This window comes from Talpa occidentalis, unplaced genomic scaffold, assembly GCF_014898055.3.
Source record: "Talpa occidentalis isolate TD23 unplaced genomic scaffold, MPIMG_talOcc4v2.1 talOcc4.2, whole genome shotgun sequence".
Classification (NCBI taxonomy): domain Eukaryota; kingdom Metazoa; phylum Chordata; class Mammalia; order Eulipotyphla; family Talpidae; genus Talpa; species Talpa occidentalis.
The window spans coordinates 85,405,341-85,425,026 of record NW_023602073.1 but is presented as its reverse complement, the minus strand read 5'-3'; the positions used below and the strand labels follow the sequence as shown (position 1 = coordinate 85,425,026).

General features: G+C 39.8%; 2 protein-coding genes across 2 annotated transcripts in view; both read left to right on the top strand.

Moving 5' to 3' along the window:
- Positions 1 to 518: 518 nt before the first annotated feature.
- SLC17A5 (solute carrier family 17 member 5) overlaps positions 519 to 19,686 on the top strand; it is a 54,506-nt gene continuing 35,338 nt past the window's right edge. The window contains exons 1-2 of the mRNA XM_037519972.2: positions 519 to 774; positions 18,613 to 18,809. Coding sequence (XP_037375869.1) covers positions 681 to 774; positions 18,613 to 18,809 — 291 coding nt within the window. The 5' untranslated portion in view covers positions 519 to 680. The remainder of the gene's footprint in view (positions 775 to 18,612; positions 18,810 to 19,686) is intronic.
- Positions 6,752 to 7,103, top strand: LOC119252623 (60S ribosomal protein L39). The gene has a single exon (XM_037519973.2). It carries the CDS (start codon positions 6,780 to 6,782, stop codon positions 6,933 to 6,935), a length of 156 nt encoding a protein of 51 aa, XP_037375870.1. The 5' UTR covers positions 6,752 to 6,779; the 3' UTR covers positions 6,936 to 7,103.

The window sequence follows — 19,686 nt, the reverse complement described above, 5'->3', positions numbered from 1 at the left end:
CCTGTAACAGAACCATATGAAACGTCCATCGCAGATTTATTTTTGACCCACAAAATCAGCAATTTTATAGGACTCGACAATGTGTCCATTCTTCCGCAAAAGTTATTTAAGGGACAATATGTCCTCACGGGTAGATAGTAACAGGAGTAGCTAATGTTCATGGCAACTTACTACTGATAACTGAAGGTCACATACACATCATCCACTTTCTAAGTTCAATCAAAGTCTTCCCCTTAATTAACTGGAATTCAAGTCCCCGCTTCCCGCCTCCAGCCTCGCACTCCAGTTCCGCCCGGGAAAGGTGGGGTCCTTGGGCTTTGCAAATGAGCGCAAAACCAGAACACAACCCTGAAGAACACCTGCTCCGTGGCGAGCTGAGAACCCGGCGCCGGCTAACCCGCGCGCGCCCCCACCAACAGGTCACAGCGTCTAGGACTCCGCTCGCCCCGCCCACCGCATCCGCCTGCCCGAACTTAAGATGGCGCCGGGGCGGAGTCGGCGCGGCCACCTCCGGGCGGGGCCGCCGAGACACAACGTCGTCAAAGGGCGGTGCCAGACCCGGGACTTGGGGATGTGGGCACCCCAATTCGGCCCTAACGGCTTGGTCCCGGGGTGTCCGTTGTCCGGCTAGAGCTCTCCTTTCAGCCCTCTAGGCCGCACACCTGCTTCTCGGAGGCGTCATGACGTCGCCGATTCGGGGCCCGACCCTGAGCGACGGCGAGGAGGGCTCAGACAGCACGCCCCTCCTGAAGGGCGCCGCGCGGGCTAAAGCCGGTGAGCAGCCGGGCGGCCGCTGGGCACCGGGCGGGCGGTAGTCCCGGGCGAGAGCGGCTAGAGGACCCGCACCCGGGGCGGAAGGGGCCGGGGCTGCTCTAGTGCGTGGCCTCCACCGAGTCCCCGTCTGCCCCGGGGTCCGGAGGCCACCGCGAAGTCGGGGGGATGGCGTGGACCGTCAAGGGGGTCGGGCCGGCTGCTCAGACCGGGGCCTCGACGGCTGCAGCCCGGTGGGGCCCGGGCGGGGAGCTGCTGGGCGCCGCGGGCGCTGGGCTCCTGGCGACTTTCCCTAGCAAAGAGCAGGGAGCCCCAAGGAAGAGGGAACAGGAGAAGAATCTGCAAACCAATGGCTAAAGGCCGGGTGCAGGACCCTGGGTGCAGGTGAAGGAGGGGAGATCTGCAAATCTGCAAATCGATAAGCGAAGGGCGGGACAGAGCCTTTGGCATTCTCCCTGTCACCGCCGGGGTTCCGCAGCGGCCAGTCCGCCTGCTTATGATCTGGGCGAGGAGGGAAGGAGACAGAAATAAAAGGGCTGAGGATAACATTTTTGAGTGTTCAGAGGAAAATTTTTGTATAACCCAGCTGCTATCTTGAAATTGCTCAGTAAAAAGCAAAAAGTATCCTACGTTTTTTCCCCCTATGGCAGTCTACCATTTAAGTTAGGAAATAGTTACTAACCTCAAGATAGTTATCTGTAGAAATGTAAGGTGATTTACCAAAGATCTTTGCGACAAAACGGAAAAACGAATTTCACAATCCATCTTCCCTGAATTTGGAGGAATTAAAGTACTTTGCTGTTTGAGAATTTTGTAATGTCACTTTTTTTAAGTAATTAAAACTGAAGAACAACTCGGTTTGCAGGCATTCTATAGTTTTAAAAATGTGTGCAGGAGAAGCAGTGAAAATGGAAACTGACTTTTCCTGATTCCTTTTTCTTTGAACATTACCATATGGTGGCGGTAGAGTTGGCAACACAAAACCATTGCCCAGCTGGGAGTTTGATTTAGCTGGGAGTTTCAGTGTAACTACTGTACCAGAATGTCATTTTGTGGAAGTCTATCTTAGTTCCAAAGCTGACCTTTGTGGCATATGGTGTCAGATTTTTATAATCTTCTAAATAAATTTAGTATGGGACTGATGAAACAAATCTATAATAAAGATACTCCCTAAAGACTTATAGTTTATTGTAATTGGAAATATATACATATAATCAAATTTTTGCTCAAATGTTAAACATCATTAATTTGTCAGGAAAATACAGAGTAAAATGCCAGTGAGCCATTACACAACCATGGCTAACATTTTAAAGGTGTATAGATAGCAAATGTCAGTAAACATATGGAATAACTAGAACTGTTAATGCTAGTAAGAGTGTATAACGGTATAACTACTTAGGGAAATTGGAAATTTATTGTAGTTAATCATAATTAACATAATACCACACAATGTTTATACCAGCTTTATTCATGACAGTAAAAAGCTGAAAACTGGACATCCTTCAATAGGTGAATGGATCAGCAAATTGTGGTGTATCCATATAATAGAATACGACTCAATGATAAGAAGTTACTGATACATAAAACAACCTGAAAAACTTCAAAAACACAGTGAGCAAAAGAAGCCATCGAGAATACTGAACAATAAAGGAGTAGACTATTAGAGAGAGAAAAAAAAAAAGAAGCTGCCACATTAATGCATAACTCCATCAGTATGAAATTTTAAAAGAAGCAGAACCAATCTACAAGGACAAAAAGTAGATCAGTGGTTACCAGGAAGATATAAACAGAAGGGAATTGAATGCAGAGAGGCACTAGGTTACTTTTGGGGGCAACAGAAAAATTCTGCATCTTAATTGGGATGGACAGATATTAGTCAAAATTTTCTAAACTGTTCACTTGAAATATATGTATATTACACATATTGTGTGTAAACTACATGCATCTCATAGCATTGCTTTTAAAAATTGATTTTGCTTGCTTCATTGATTGGGTATATAGATCTTAATCTTATTCTTTCTGACTTGAGGTGGCTGTTGTCTCTATAGCCATCTTCCTTATTTTTACTCTGTACTGGTGAGTAGAAGTGAAGTAATAATAGTAACACATTTTTTTCTTTTTGCTATTTATAATATGATAAAAAATTTTAGAAAGAATCACATTAGTCCACTATATTTTTAAATTAAAGCCCTGTGTGAGGGGTGCTATGAACAGGACAAAAAAAATAGGAGAAAAAGAGATGAAAAAGATAAAAATGAGGATATCAACTTTATGGAAGGTACCAAGGATTACCTTATTTACTCAGTGCTGCCCCACCCTCCATCCTAGCTTTAGTAATCATATTTACCTTGTACATTATAATAGGGGAAACAAGATGACCTTTATTTTTATATTAAATTATATTCTATCTATTCACTTTGCACATTCTAGAAAGTATGGGTGTTTAAAAAAAATACTTGTCATCTAGAGTCAATAGTAAAGGGCCTCCCAGGTGGCGCAACGGTTGAGCGCTGGGTTGCGAAGCTGCCTGCGGCCTCTGCAGCGCCGGTTCGATCCCCGGCTGCTCCCCGGCCACCGGAGGAGGGTCCCACATGGCGCGCAGACCTCTCCTGCCGCCCGCTGCTCCCCTCAGCAGTGTACTTTGGCCCTTCTGCCTGCTCTGCTCCCTGCTCTGGCTCTGGTGAATTCTCTCACCCTCCCGCACTTCTGACTGTACCCAGTGCATGTATAAACAAAACAAACAAACAAATAAATAAATAAATAAATAAAACATGTCTCTATAAAAAAAAAAAAAAATAGAGTCAATAGTAAAGATTTTAGTGTCTGAAGGAATAAATACTTAACAGTTTTTAAAACTTCTCTTTCCATATGTTTATATACATTTTATCTTTTATGTTTCTTTCTGGAATAAATCACTTTGAAATTAGCTGTAACTTATCTATACCTAAGGATTTAGTTTGTTTTTTTTTAAATAGAAAGATTGATAAAATGTCAAATTTTTTTTTTTTTTTTAATAGAGGCATGTTTTTATTTATTTATTTATTTGTTTGTTTGTTTGTTTTGTTTATACATGCACTGGGTACAGTCAGAAGCGCGGGAGGGTGAGAGAATTCACCAGAGCCAGAGCGGGGAGCAGAACAGGCAGAAGGACCGAAGTACACTGCTGAGGGGAGCAGCGGGCGGCAGGAGAGGTCTGCGCGCCATGTGGGACCCTCCTCCGGTGGCCGGGGAGCAGCCGGGGATCGAACCGGCGCCGCAGAGGCCGCGGGCAGCTTCGCAAGCCAGCGCTCAACCGCTGCGCCACCGGGGAGGCCCTAAAATGTCAAATTTTTAACGCTGTAAAAAGACCTTTGAAACCAGCTATCAACTGGTGACACATTTTATACCTAGGTAACTGAGGCCCAGACAGGTTAAGTAAAGGATTAAACTCATAGTTCTCCTGGATTTTTTGTAAAGCTGCCACATTTGTGTTATATTCAAGAAATTTCTATTTATAAAATGCTTAATCATTTTACTTGATCCCTCACAAATTTGAGATGATTTTATTTTCCATCTCCAACATGAATAGAGGATATGGCTTTATATTATGCATAGTTCTTCATTAAGAAAGCTAAAATTAGGTTTTTTTGTTTGTTTGTTTGTTTGTTTTAGTATTACAAATTCTTAACACTAAGAACTGGGTTAACCTCTCAGATTGGTATAACAGAATTCTCAGTAACCCAGCTTTGGTTTGCCTGTAAAGCATTTGCTTTTGCTTAGCCCAGTGGATGTGAGACAGGCATACCAAAATGACAGAGGAAGGGTGGCTTAATGCTGATATACCACAGGAAGTCTAGATTTTTCTGTATAATCATACCTCATGATGCATACCCTTTCCTGGGTGATCAAGCTTTCTGCTCTTGTTTGATTTAAAAGGCATCTTGTAAGGTTGGGCTCTTATAACGGATCAGCCTGGCAGCTCTGAGCTGGTATAGGAATGCAGAACTGCAGGTAAGAAAAATGGTGGCCAAGCAGGCCATTTAAGTCTGGTAGACCCACATGTCCCCCTTTTTTATTTTATTTAAAAAGAGGAAAAATGAGAATAGGGGGAATATTAATGGGATATTCCCATTAAGAAGAAATGGGGAGGCCTCCCCAGTGGCACAACGGGTTGCGTGCAGCTCTATGATGCTGTCCGCAGCCTCTACAGCGTGGGTTCAATTTACGGCTGGCCAGGGAGATAACCACATGCTGCGGTAGACCTCTCCTGTCTCGCCTGCTGCTCCTTTCAGCAGTGCTTTCAGTCCATCTGCCTGTTCTGCCCCCCGCTCTGTCTCTGGTGAATCCTCTCACCCTCCCATGCCTCTGACCTATACCCCAGCTCTTGAATAAATAAATAAATCTTTAAAAAAATAAAAAATAATAAAAAGAAGAAATAGGAATGCTATATGGAGATAGGTACATAGCATAGTCTGTACTACACATAAAACAAAGTGAATAATTTAGAAAGTGAATAGTCCAGGCAGCAGGTAGGCTATGGACCAGAAGCATAGTCACATCACCAGGTATCTCTGGTATACCTAGAGTGGGGGAAACATTAGTGCCGATGGGTGGTTCTGGGTCAATCCAACTTAGGACTTGAAATACTGGGAGATTCATTACATGGATCCATTTGCATGGTCTTGTATGGTGGGTAATAAAATCGAGAAATATAAGACTACCAAGTTGCTATTAGCAAAAGACAGGTAACGGCTGGTATTAGGAGAGTTACAGGGAGATCAGCATAGCTTCACACAAGGAGTTCTCTGGAATAGGCAGCATGGGGCTTTTAAATTACAAGAAAAAATTAACAAAAATAATAAATCTATACCAAATAAAATCCAAATCCTAACATTGAGACCTGAGAACCAGTTTTGTTGGATTTAGCCAACAGACAATGTTGTTTAAATGTGCCAATGTGGCATTTTGTGTTTCTTGTTGTCATTGTACCAATTGTTCCTATAGTTTGTCCCTAAAGTCCATGACATTGCAGCCAAGATTATTGTGGAGCACACTTTGAAGTTGTCTTTGAGCCTCTTCCCAGGAGACAGTTGTATTAAAAGGAATAGGAGCTACATAGAATGGTATCATAACAAGCCACAATAGAGTTTGTAGTGTCCAGAGGGCTTGTTGATGTTCACCAGTCTAGGATACAGCAGCATCAAGGGCATCAAGTCTTGATCTGATGTTCCGGAGGACTGGACAGTCGATGGGTAGGGATCCTCTTTTCTCTTTTTGACTCATATAGGTGGCATTCTGGGTGGCGGCTGAATTGCCAGTGATGGAACTCTGGAATAGAATTACTCTTCTTTGATGCCAGCTCATGATAGGGGTGTATTGCTTTTGCTGGAATCCAAAATGGTCCTGTAGGTGATAAAACAGAAACATGCCTCTCCCCCATGTTAATGGTTCTAAGGTCCCACCCAGCCAAGTTGCTCCTTGCAATGAATGGCGATATAAGACCAAGGGCCTAGGGCTTGGTTCTGCTGGCATAAAATGTTGTTTTACTGCTGTGAGGCCAGAAGAATTAGGAATGAAATGTTGCTCAACAGCAATTAGGGCAGAGCAATTGCAATTTAAGAAGTTAAAAGTAAATATAGCGTTGTATATTTGTTCCTATGGGGAACAAAATCTCTTGATTTCCCCTTTTTTGTTTTAAAATTTGTGATTTAATAATTTCTTGTTCCTGAGTAACTTTCCTCAGTTTTTTGTAATTGACTGGCTTAATGATTGTCTTTTGTAGGCCCTGAAGGAGGCAGGTAGTCAAATGGTCCCTGTTTTTATGATGGGAGTCTTGGGAATCCTTTTAAGATAAAAACTTTAATATTTTAGAATTTTTTATATTAGGGAAGTTGTCATAGGATTAACAAACTTACAAATTGTTACAAAATACTTTATTACTCAAAGTGACAAGGACTTTTAAGAATAGGTCTATTTCTCTTGCTCCTTCCCTCCGCCATCGTGCTGTGTGCGCTTACCTCTTCCTCGCCATGTCTTCTCACAAGACTTTCAGGATCAAGCGATTCCTAGCCAAGAAACAAAAACAGAATCGTCCCATTCCCCAGTGGATTCGGATGAAAACTGGTAATAAAATCAGGTACAATTCCAAGAGGAGACACTGGAGAAGAACCAAGCTGGGTCTGTAAGGAATCGCATGGAGATGGCGCGCATATTTATGCTGTATTGAGATCAGTAGCATCTACCATGTCACTGAAAACATCACTGCTTTGTGGACATGTTTTCTCTTGGTACACCTCTGTACCTGGCTCTGTAATAAATATGTGAGCTGTTTGAAACAAAAACAAAAACAAAAAAAGAATAGGTCTATTTCTTTGACTAGGCTCAATAATGCTAACAGGATAAGATTTTTTTTTTAGGTACCCTGAGGGTAAAAGACTGTTTAGATTAATTTGTTACAGAAGCTAGTGAAAGGAGTTTTAGAACACCTTAATTTTTTTTTAAGATTTATTTTATTTATTTATGAATGCAAGAGCTGGAGTGTAGGCCAGAGGTGCCGGAGTGGGGGTGGGGGGTAAGAGGATTCACCAGAGACTTAGTGGGGAGCAGAACAGGTGGAATGACAGAAATACACTGCTGAAGGGAGTAGCGGGCCAGACAGGAGAGGTCTGCTGCGCCAAGAGGGTTAGCTCCCCTGGCTGGGCATCTAAATTGTGCTGCAGTGGCAGCTAATAGTTTTGTAGTGCTGAGACGTAATCCCTTGTGCCACCAAGGAGGCCCCACCTTAATTTTTTATATGTAAAAAAGAACTAAAGGTTGGTTTTACATTGTTACACTATTGATATTAAAGTTAAATATTCTTCTAGAAAGTCATTTGAGCACGTAAAATTTCTTCTCTTAAGATACCTCTTTCAGATTCTTAACACTCTTTTGCTTTCTTCATCTTATTATTAATACCATTACATTTCAAAGATAACCATTTTATTTAAATTATTTCCAGGACCTTTAAAATATCCATTCCCAATACATTCCTTCCTTTTTAAACACACACCTCACTTTATTTGCGTTTAGAGTTATTACATCCTAGTTTTTAATCTTTAAATTATAAGGTGTTGTAATAGCTATTATACTGTCATCCCTTTAAACTAGACAACTTACAAATAAATGCATGCTTTAATTTTCTTTTAGGTGAGGTGACATTAAATTTTAGTTTCCTTAAAATAAGGAGCAAAAAGTAAACCTGAAAGTTCAGTAATTTTACATAAGATGACTTTAAATAGTCAACAAATTTTTATTATTAAACTTAGCAAAACCTTATTTTTATAAGAGATTTAGCCATTATTTAAATAATGATAAAAAGAACAAATCTAAGATGAAGGTATCAATTGTGGCGTTAGTTTTTTCTTAGGACTGGAATTTTAAATTAATTGTAGAGTTGTAAATATAACAATCCCATATATCAAGTTTCTTTTTTAGGTAAACACTAGAAAGATTTGAAAAAAGCAAAAAAATCAGAAAAACTTAATATCATATGCATTTCCTGTATAATTATGAGAGACTCAATATGGCTGAGTAGGTCACCCATGTGGCTTTAGATATCATCTTGAATTCCTTAGTTAGAGAAGGAAAGAAGAAAAAAAAAGTAACTTTTTTTTTTTTTAACAAGGGGAAAAGATACTTATCTGTTTTTGGGATTAGTTTTCCTAGAAAGGAAGTTTGTCAAGAGAAGTTTTGATATAAACATTAAAAGGCAAACTTATCTTTGTTACATACACTACGCTACTTATTCCTTTTTTGCTGAATATCATGAGCTTCTCTTCTCATACAGTTTTTTAAGTAAATACATTTAAACATAGAGGGCCTCCCCAGTGGCCATGGTGCAGCGGGTTGAGCTCAGCACTATGAAGCTGTCCGTAACCTCTGCAGCGAGGTTGGATTTCCGGCCAGCCAGGGAGATTCCCACATGGCAAGGCAGACCTCTCCTGTCTTGCCCACTGCTCCCCTCAACAGTGTATTTCGATCCTGCCTGTTCTGCTCCCTGCTCCATCTCTGGTGAATTCTCTCACCCTCCCGCGACTCTGGCCTGTACCCCAGTGCTTATATAAAATAAATAAATCTTAAAAAAAAATACATTTAAACATAAAAGTATTAATACCCAACATTATAACCTTAACGCATGCATGCTTCAAATCAAACCATTCAGTTTGGGTTTTTCTAGTAGAATTTATATAGGTTCCTTTTATAGTTAGTCTTCCAGAGGTAAAAGACAAAGACACACAGAGAGATAGCTTGCTTTTTATTTAAAAATTTGGCCATGTATACTAATATTAAGAAGTAGTTATTTTCTAGGGATCTACCCAAAGGACACAAAAACATCGATTCAAAAGAACCCCTGTACACCTATGTTTTTGCAGCACTGTTTATAATAGGTAAAACCTGGAAACAACCCAAATGCCCAAAAATAGATGACTGCATCAAGAAGATGTGGTATATATACACAATGGAATATTATTCAGCAATCAAAAAAGATAAACTCATGCCATTAGCAACAACGTGGATGGAGCTAGAAGGAATTATGCTCAGTGAAATAAGCCAGAAGGAAAAAGAAAAATATTGGATGGTTTCACTTATAACAGGAATATAGGGGAACCAAATAAGACATCAGTGTAAAAAATAATAATAACAGTACAAAACACAACAAAGCAAAAACAGACAATTATAAATCAGAGACATACTGCAGGGGAGGAGGGGGGAGAGGGGTGAGAGAGAGGGAGGGAGGAGCACAGGGGATTATGGTCATGGTGCATGGTGCCTTGCGGAAGGAAATTCTATGGGGACTCAACCTGAGGGGATGGGGGGAAGCAAATATTGTTTAAAAATAAATTACGCATTAAAAAAAATAACATATTCCACTTCTGTTTACAAAACTAACGCTTGATGCAAAAAGAGATAGAAAATAAGATTGGTCCTTTGTTGGTGATAATTATGCCAACTACTGAGCAAGATATGGAAGGTTTAGATAAAAGCAAATGAACCTACTTTTTTTTTTAATTTTTTTTTATAGAGGCATGTTTATTTATTTGTTTGTTTGTTTGTTTATTACACATGCACTGGGTACAGTCAGAAGCACGGGAGGGTGAGAGAATTCACCAGAGCCAGAGTGGGGAGCAGAGCAGGCAGAAGGACCGAAGTACACTGCTGAGGGGAGCAGCGGGCGGCAGGAGAGGTCTGCGCGCCATGTGGGACCCTCCTCCGGTGGCCGGGGAGCAGCCAGGGATCGAACCGGTGCCACAGAGGTCGCCGGCAGCTTCGCAACCCAGCGCTCAACCGCTGCGCCACCGGGGAGGCCCTGAACCTACTTTTTAAATTGAGTTTACCAGATAGAATCATATAACGAAGTACAAATCTTTTAGCCGTTCAATTTAAACTACCTTATTTTTTCCAACAACAAAAAAAGTAGTTATTTTATTTTTGTGAAGACACTGAGAAACTTTGATTAAAATATATTTTTTTTGTAACTCCTAGGTAATACATATCTTTAATTTGTACCTTTAAGAATTACTCTTTGGCTTTAGCTTAGGTTTTAGTTTAAGTTTGACACATCCATTTAGCCAATAGTTTTTAATATCCCTTTATATCAAGGAGGTTTTTAATGAGATAGAAGCTAAAATCTTTACATAGAAAAAGTGTCCAATTTTAACTATTACTAAAGACCTAGGGCTCAAGACCACAGCAATTTTAAAATCAAGCAGTTTCTTCTAACTTTCTTAGATAAGAAAATATTTTTGAGCTTGTATTTCTAAGAAATGATCCTTTGGCTTTTAAGTTGTTTCTACTCTATCTCACTGAGACCAAGATTTTTTTTAAAAAGATTTATTTTATTTACTTATGCATACAAGAGCTAGAGTATAGGCCAGAAATGCAGAAGTGTGGGGGTGAGAGGATTCACCAGAGACAGAGTGGGAGCAGAACAGGCAGATCTACTGAAATACACTGCTGAGGGAAGCAGCAGGCAAGACAGGAGAGGTCTGCTATACCATGTGGGTAGCTCCCTGGCTGGGTATCTAACTCTTGATGCAGTGGCTACTGATAACTTCCTAATGGTGGGACTTAACCCCTTCTGCCACCAGGGAGGCCCCCAGGCACATTTTTAAGACAGAAAACACTTTTCCCAGAGGACAGGAGAAGAGATAAACATCTTTTTTTATAGTTTGCCTGTTTCTAGACTTTTATCAGAAATCTGAAGTTTGGAATTTAGCTCTAGAAAGTTGTATTCCCACTTCATATTTTTACCAGATTAATTAGTTTTAATAAGAACTCAACTTTTTAAAGGCCCAGTAAGCAATTTAGAAGTTTTCACTCAACCAATAAGCATTTTGTAGGAAACATAGGGAAATAGAATTTTCTACCTATAGTATAGATCAGATCAGTATCTTAAGGTGGACAAGAGAGTCCAATCCCCTACAGAAGGAAGGCAGTAGAAACATGCCAATGATCTCAACACTGGAGCAAAGGTCCAGGCAGCTGCTTCTTGAGACCAGAGGCAGCAGTCCACCAGCCAGCTGCAGTGGGTTGGTACTGTTTTGATAAGAACCTTCCACTCTCATATAGTCATATTATACCCATTTCCTATAACTTTAACATTTTTTTAAATATTTATGCCTACAAAATCTGGGGTACAGGCCAGAGGTGTGAGGGGTAGTGGGAGGATTCATCAGACACAGTGGGGAACAGAACAGGCAGATTGACAGAAATACACTGCTAAGAGGAGCAGCTGTCAAGTCAGGAGATGTCTGCTGTGCCATGAGGGTAGCTCCCTGGCCAGGGATTGAACTTATGCTGCAGCAAAAAAACTTTGTTTGTTTGTTTGTTTGGTGAATGAACTTTGAATATCATTCTTAGAAAAATACCTTTTCTAGTTTTTTTAAAAACAGCAAATGGCAAACTCTAGTGTCAGGGACTCTGGCCTCCTCCTCCTCAAATAACTGGAAAAGCTTGAAGCATTTTTCCCTCTCATTGTCTTTCACGAAAACATTTTTCTATGAGTGGCTCAAAATCTGTTGGAGGCAGTAGTCCTGCTTTTGGATCTTGGCTGCTCCCATACTATGGTGGTGGTGGTATGGGTTGGTGGGGGGAGGATGAGGTAAGGGCAGGAGCCCCCAGAGCATTTGGTTGTAATATATTTTTATCCCCTTGGAGGCGTCTTAGTGCTGATTTACAGAATTCCAAGTGGAAAGGTAAGATTCTCTTAACTGGCTGGCTGATTAATTTAGCCATAGCCCTACATTTTTCCAATTATTTAAATACAAATTTCTTTCACCAGGATACCAGGGGAATCTCTTTCTAGTGGTTTTCAAGAGATCTTGTAACCGCCACCTTGTTACCTTGCGCCCGCCACTTTTAAGAGATCCCGAGAGATTGGGATTGGTGGTAAGAGATTGAAATGTCTTCAGGATTTCCTGGAATTTATCAAAAGATTTAGTAAATGGTATAGTAGCACCCTCTACTTGCCTGAAATATTCCCCAGCATGAACCTCTGGAAAGGGGTTGGGATCAGGGTCAGACTCAGGAGAGTCCTGTGAAGCTGCTTCTTTAATATTATTTGTGGAGGAGGAGAGCCAGCTCATCTGGAATGGATATTTTGGACTTATGAAAATGTCCTCATTTATTGACTGAATAGCCAATTTACATAAATTCCATACTTTAAAATGAGAGATAGGTGTTGCCACTAAGTCTCTCTGTAAGTATCTTCCTAGTTTTTCCCAAACATTTAAATTTAGGATTCCTTCTTAAGGAATCCTGTGACAATATGTTTTGATCGCCTTCAAAAACTGAGCTCTTTATGGGTTGCCTGACTGTGGACTGAGGACTGTGGGTCTTCACCCATGTGCTTAAAAGGGACTTATAATAAGATTCAACTGCAGGAACACACAAATTGGTTAATAAAGGGTTTATTTACAAAAGAAGGGGAAATGAAGAAATGAATAACTTGGAGAGAGAGAGGGAGGAGCCTCCCTGGTGGTGCAAGGGGCTAAGACACAGCACTATGAAGCTATCCATAGCCACTGCAGCACGAGTTTGATCCCCAGCCAGGGAAGTGACCCACACGGCGCAAAAGACCTCTCCTGTCTCTCCCGCTGCTCCCTACAGCAGTGTATTTCAGTAGATCTGCCTGTTCTGCTCCCCACTCTGGTGAGTCCTCTTACTCCTCCCCCCCATGGTTGGCCTACACCCCAGTTCTTGTATGCATAATAAATTTAAAAAGATAGAGAGAGATAAATTGGTGAATGCGTCCTACCAATTCCACTGAGCTGGAACCCCAGCGATAGCACACTGAAAGCCGGCAAAAAAAACCAAGAGACCCTCCCCCCCTCACACCAAGGCCCACATGTCCAGTTATATACAAAACCTGGCTGCTTAACTCTACCCTCAGTTCCCAGCAATCATCCTTTCGGTGGTGATGACATTAGGGGATTTGCAGTCCTTGGTGTCTTGGATCTTTTTGGTCTGGGGTGGGGGTGGGGTCCATAAAACCTATTTGTGGAGTTTGTTCAGGAAATCCTTTCCCCCAACAAAAGGGAAGACAACTAAAACAGTTTTTTACCACTTTGTTGCAGACTCTGAGTCTGTGGGGCCTTTTACCAGGCTGATTTGGAAGAAAAAGAAAATAGGAAAGACACGACTGAAAACACCTTCTTAGTGCTTTGTCACAGACTGGGTCTGTGAAGCCTTTGACCAGGCTTGAGAGGATGTCCAATTCCCTTCTTCGCGCCACTTATTGCATCAGCAATACCATATGGATAAACGGGAGTCATGGAGCAGGCTGCACAATGCAGGATGCTGCTGAACAAGCAAGATCCTGGCCTTTTTATTGATAGAATAATCATACAGCATCAATTATGTGGGGTAGGAGAAAAAGATGGGTGAAACTAAATAATATGCTTTTGTCATTTAGGCCTTCAGGGGGACATGAGTCTGCTGAACAGATAATTCTTATCTGCTTGAGGACCAAGTGTTGTAACCGAAACCATATCCCAGACCCCCGGCCATAGTTCCAATCTTATCGACAAGGCGTTCCACTGATCAGCTTCAGTGGTCCCTTGTCATATATCAGTCAACAGTCCAGGTCATACCTCGTGATGCATACCCTTCCCAGGGTGATCCAGCTTTCTGCACTTGATTGATTTGAAAGGCGTCTTGTAAGGTTAGGCTCTTGTAACTGATTGGGCAGTTCTGAGCTTGTATAGGAATGCAGAACTGCAGGTAAGAAAAATGGTGGCTGAACAGGCTGCCTAAGTCTAGCAGAACCACAAATGGCCTTGGTTCCAACATTTTATTTTGCTAATGCTCTAAATTCCCATGCTTTCTGCTTTATCATAACACCCTTATGAGTGCCAACTATCTGCTTTCCAAGTGCCTATTTCTGTGCACAGGAAGGTAATACTTCAAAGTCACACAGTAGGACAGATTATTCCCACCAGTTTTAGATGGATGTCTGCTCACTTACCAATCACGTGTTTCACCGGGAACTTCACACTCCACTCTGTTCAACTTCTTTTCCCAATTCCTAATTTCTCACACATAACTTGAGTTCCTAACAAATTGCCTCAATTCCTAATACAGATAACAACAGTTCAACACTATTGAAGGGCTTATTATTATATGCTAAGCACTGTTCTAAGTATTTTACATCTACCATTACTTAATGGCTTTCATTCTCAGGTTTCTCAGTCCTAAAATGTCAATGACCACACTTTTCTGGGGTGTGAATAGAGTGAATGAAATACTGTAGGGCTGTACAGTAGGCACTCAGTAAAACTGAGTTTCCTGTTCATCCTGGAGAAAGTTATTCTCAATACCAATTCAATAATTTATCATAATCCTAATATACCCAAATCACTTGGCCTGGTGCCAAACCCGTAGTGAGTGCTCAATAAATACTAGCTATAATTTTTTGTTATTAAGCTCAATACTCATTCTCCCACTCAGAGCTGCTACAATACCATAGTCTATCCTTGTGAGATTATCTGAAGTGTACTTCTCTCCCTGCCCCTATTTTTCTCATTTCTTTCCTTCTCCATGTGCTGCTACCTTTGCTTGCATTGCTCTCCCTCCTCTAACCTGCTTGATGGATGACTTTCTGCTGACTGATGAAGATTCAGTGCAAATATTCTTTCTGCAGGAGGCCTTTCCTAATCTCCCTTTTACACACAAACACACAAAAACAGATTAATGTGACTATTTGCCCTTGGAATCTTCATATGTTGTGGTATTTAATCTTATTGGAATAACTTTCTCCAGGATAAACAAAAAATTCACTTTTACTGAGTGCCTACTGTATTTCATCCTACAATATTTCATCCATTTTACCCACACCCCAGTAAAGTATGATGGTTGCCATTTTAGGACTGAGAATCCTGAGAATGAAAACCATGAAGTAATTTCCCCAAAGATACACAACCAGTGAAAAATCAGAACTGATATCTGTAGGGGAAAGAAAATTGCCCTCTATCCTTCTTTGTTCTGTGACTGTTCTAACAGTCAAAATGACACAAGACAGATTAACAGGAGAAAAACTAATTTCATATATACAGATCCACATATACTCATGAGTCATGCATAAGCAAATAGTATAGCCTTCTTGAGCCAAGAAATGGAAGAGGGGCCTGGAACTTCAAAGGGAGGGAGAGGAATTCGTAGGGCAATAAAAAGGAACATATGTTAATATTAGATAATTAAACGTTTACTGTCCCATACTATCCATAGAGATAAAAAGTTATGTATGGTAATAGCTCTTTTTTCTGGGTCAGGTCTCTTATCTAAATTTTTTAAGATAATTTAGAGAGAGATGAACATTTGCCCTTGTTTCTGCTGGGCCTTAACTGCCTTCAGCTCAAAATAACCCACATGCCAAAATGGACTGCTTCAGGGAAACATTCTGAACTTTCAAATTCATTCCCAGGTCTGCTTCACTCTAAACTACTAGCCTGTGTTCTTTAACCTACACCCACTCCACATTCCTCAGTTTAAACCATTTTTTAGAAGTTGATACTTGTTTTAATGGGTGCTCTGTTCTTTATGCAAGCATGATTTTGCTTTGAATTTGATTTCATTGTGGCAGATGCTCAATGGATGTTATTTCTCTTTGTCATGCAATCATATTTTGTTGAACCAATTTCAAAGATTATCCAAATTCACAGGTACATTTTGCTCTACTGTCATACTTACTTGATATAAAATTTCTCTGGTTTGTAATCAACAACTTTTTATAAAGCCAGTAACCACTTATTTTAAATATCTCTTAAAACCTCCATCGTAATCTTTTTGGCATCTATTTTGACCTCAAAAAGTTAAAGTTGCCTGACCCATAACATGTAGCTCAGATTTTCAAGTAATATCACCAGTAGTTTGATTTATTTTACCTTTAATTTACCTATCCTTCAATTTCCAAGTGAGTAGTCTCACATTTTATTCACATGATGAGGTAAACCATAATCCAAATCAAGCATCATATGGGGGGGGTGGGGGAACAAATTACGTACAATGAAATAAAGTCATTGTAAATAAGGTTATAATGGAATAACAAATAGAATAGAGTCAAATAGAGTGGAATAAAATTAAGTTGAAGTAAGAAGATTACTAACAACTTCATCCCTCCCTTTCACATATTCCCACATCTAATATATGTAGGCAAATTCTTGTTAATTCTACCTTTAAATTTATATCAAATCTGCATTGCCTCTGCTTTATTATAGTTTTTTTAAGAAATTTTATTTACTTATTTTAAAGATTTTATTTGTTTTTGCATAGAAGAACTGGGGTGTAGGCCAGAGGTGCAGGGAAGGGAGAGGATTCACCAGAGACAGAGTGGGGAGCAGAGCAGGCAGATACACTGCTAAGGGGAGCAGCGGGTGAGACAAGAGAGGTCTGCTGCACCATATGTGGGTTATCTCCCTGGCCCTCCAGATGGGCTGTCAGTGGGCCTTCACAGTGATAGTACTTTATCCTAGTTTAAGCCATCTTTGCCTCTTACCTAGAAAACCGCATATTCCCTTAAATGATTACCCTGAGTCTACAGCTCCTACAGCCATTCATACTTCTGCACAAGCAGTGAGAAGTTCTTTAAACCATAAATCACTTTTTACCACTCTTTTCTGAAGTAGATCTTAACTTTGTAAATAATACTTTGCAAAGTAGACAGTACATAAATCTGGATTTTTCTTGCTCGAAGTTACACATTTTAATTGCCCAAATTTGGCGAGATTATGAGTCCCCTGTCTAGTCTTCTATGTAGTGAAGAGCACTGATAAAAAACATATGCCACCCTATAAAACATGCCTTGCAATATCCAAACTGTTCTTAGTAGGACAGCTTCCCATCCAGTGGGAGAGAGAACAAATGTGTCAAAATTCTGGTAATAAAGATGGCACAAATGGAGAGCCTTAGAAATGCAGTTATTAGGTGTCTAGATCTGATTTACAGATCTAATTAATGGTAGTGATGTAGCTGTACTGAAAAAAGAAGTCAAGAATGCCATAGGAAAAGTATGTAAATCTTGTGCAGAGGAAAAATTGATAATAGTTGTTAAGTGTGTGAAAGTCATAGAAAAGTGAGTTGGATCATAGTGTGTTAATATACACCTAAATATAGCTGTGACTTTTCATTATTGCTTCTGTATGAATCAGTGGTGTGAATCAGGACCAAAAACCATTGTATTCTGAAAAAAAATGTTTTCTTATCTGATGTTAGGTGAGTAAAAATACCAGAATTCCTGAGCAGAAGAAAGCATATGCACACACAGTTAATGTGAATGTGTTGTTACCAAATAAAAGCATATCTTTAATCATATATATGTATTTAACTTGTAATTACCAAATGAAAACGATGTTCATATAGTTCAAAAGATATTTGCCAAACACTCAGTGTTTTCTAAGTTTAGAGGTGTAAGACCCTGGATTAACTAGTTGTTCTTTGTCACTAAGGAGTTGATCCATTCATAACTTCCTGAATTCCCATTCTCCAATTGTGCAATTCAGGGTAAGAAAAAAGTAGGTATGAACAAGAGAGGGAAAAATAGATAAAATTCCTCTTCTCCAGGAGCCTTCTGTTACTGGTTCCTCCACCCTTGTTTGCCTTCCCTTTTTTTTTTTTTTTTTTTTTATCATTTAGTACAATTGTTTCCCTTTTTACTGTGGACTTTTTAAGCATGATCACTACTGAGCAACTGTCACAGATGCTGCAACTATCATAGATTTTGCAAGTTTGCTTCTGGATTCTTAAGTACATTTAGTTTAGGAGAGTATTAATCATGGCTTCTACTTCAAACCCAGTCTCTGAGGATACTTCTCAAGGTAAGAAACTTATGAAGGAGGGGTTTTATGTCCTAGCCTTGGCAGAAAAAATTTTGTGCTCTGCTATATTTGCAATGGAAAACTTCTAATCATCTGTGCTGAATTGAGTTGTCAGCCACTTATTGGCCATGTTGTAAGTTTTCAGAAACAGTGATGCTATTAAACCCCCTCATTTAATATCTTATGTCTTTGCCAGCTAGCATGGATTAGTGGTTCAGTTCTGACTCTGGTATGGAAATTTTTCTGAGCAAAATTGATAAAGCTCTTGCCTCCATGTTTTAAGAAACTGTTCTTAACAGTTTAGGCTCTTTTGTATTAAATGTTTGTCAACACTATAGATACTGGGAAAAAAATTTTCTTTGAGAAATGTTTTTGATATGCTCAATATGAGAACAGAGAAATATTCATGATATGAATTTATCTGTGCACTTCTAGAAAGTAACCTTTTTAGTGATTTAGACAGTATCATCTGTTACTCTTTCAGTGAAAGTTTTCTCTCCACCTTTATTTTCAGCTCCAGTGTGCTGCTCTGCTCGTTACAATTTAGCAGTTTTGGCCTTTTTAGGTTTTTTCGTCCTATATGCATTACGGGTGAATCTAAGTGTGGCATTAGTGGATATGGTAGATTCAAATACAACTTTAACGAATAATAGAACTTCCAAAGAGTGTGCAGAGCATTCTACTTCCACAAAAGTTCTTCGTAATCAAACGGTAAGTGCCAGTTTTTTAAGAAAACAACCTTTATCCTAAAATACTTCCAAATAAATATTAAAGGTCTTTCTTCATCCCGTAGAAACCACAAGACTTTGTTAATATATACTATGATTTATTTTCTTTTGTATTTTCCCAGGAACTGGTTGAATAGTAACTTGTAACTATAGCTATTATCATTATGCTTTAACACACCTTGCTCTGTTTGAAAAGTAGTTTTTCAGTTTCTTCTATAAACATATCATCCTTGAAGAGAATTTGGAAAAACCTGTTTGGTATATTAGAAAATTGGATTTTTTTATATGTTGCTAACTAGTTTTTATGGGACTATTACTTAATAACTATTTTATAAGGTTGCTGTGGTAGGAGAGCTTAGATAATCTCAACTGCAAGATGCAAAATATAGCAGACAATTTCTTAGAATATTCTTTTCCAAATGTATACATGCCTAATTTAAGATACAAATCATTTTGCCTGCATCATGTTAGAATGGAGTTGATAAGTATGTGTTCATCCTTTCTTCAGAATTAAGTTGTACATACTTTAAATATTTGGTTATCACATGGAGAGACAGTACAGGGAAAAAAGGTATCTCTTTTTGTAAGTCTGTTTTCATCCATTTTCAGTGTTCACAAAAGAGCCAGATAACACTTGGGTGAGTCTCCTTTGCCATTTACAAACAAGAACATTCAAGCAGGGAAGAGGATTTCTGCCCTAGCAAGCACACATACAAAACAGTGACTTCTCAAATATCTTTATATTTTACATGAATAATGTTGCTAAATAACGTATTGGGGCACATACTCCCCACCCCCACCCTTGACCCCCACAGTTACCTCACTCCAACCTATACGCTTCAGGGACAGTACTCCTGGAT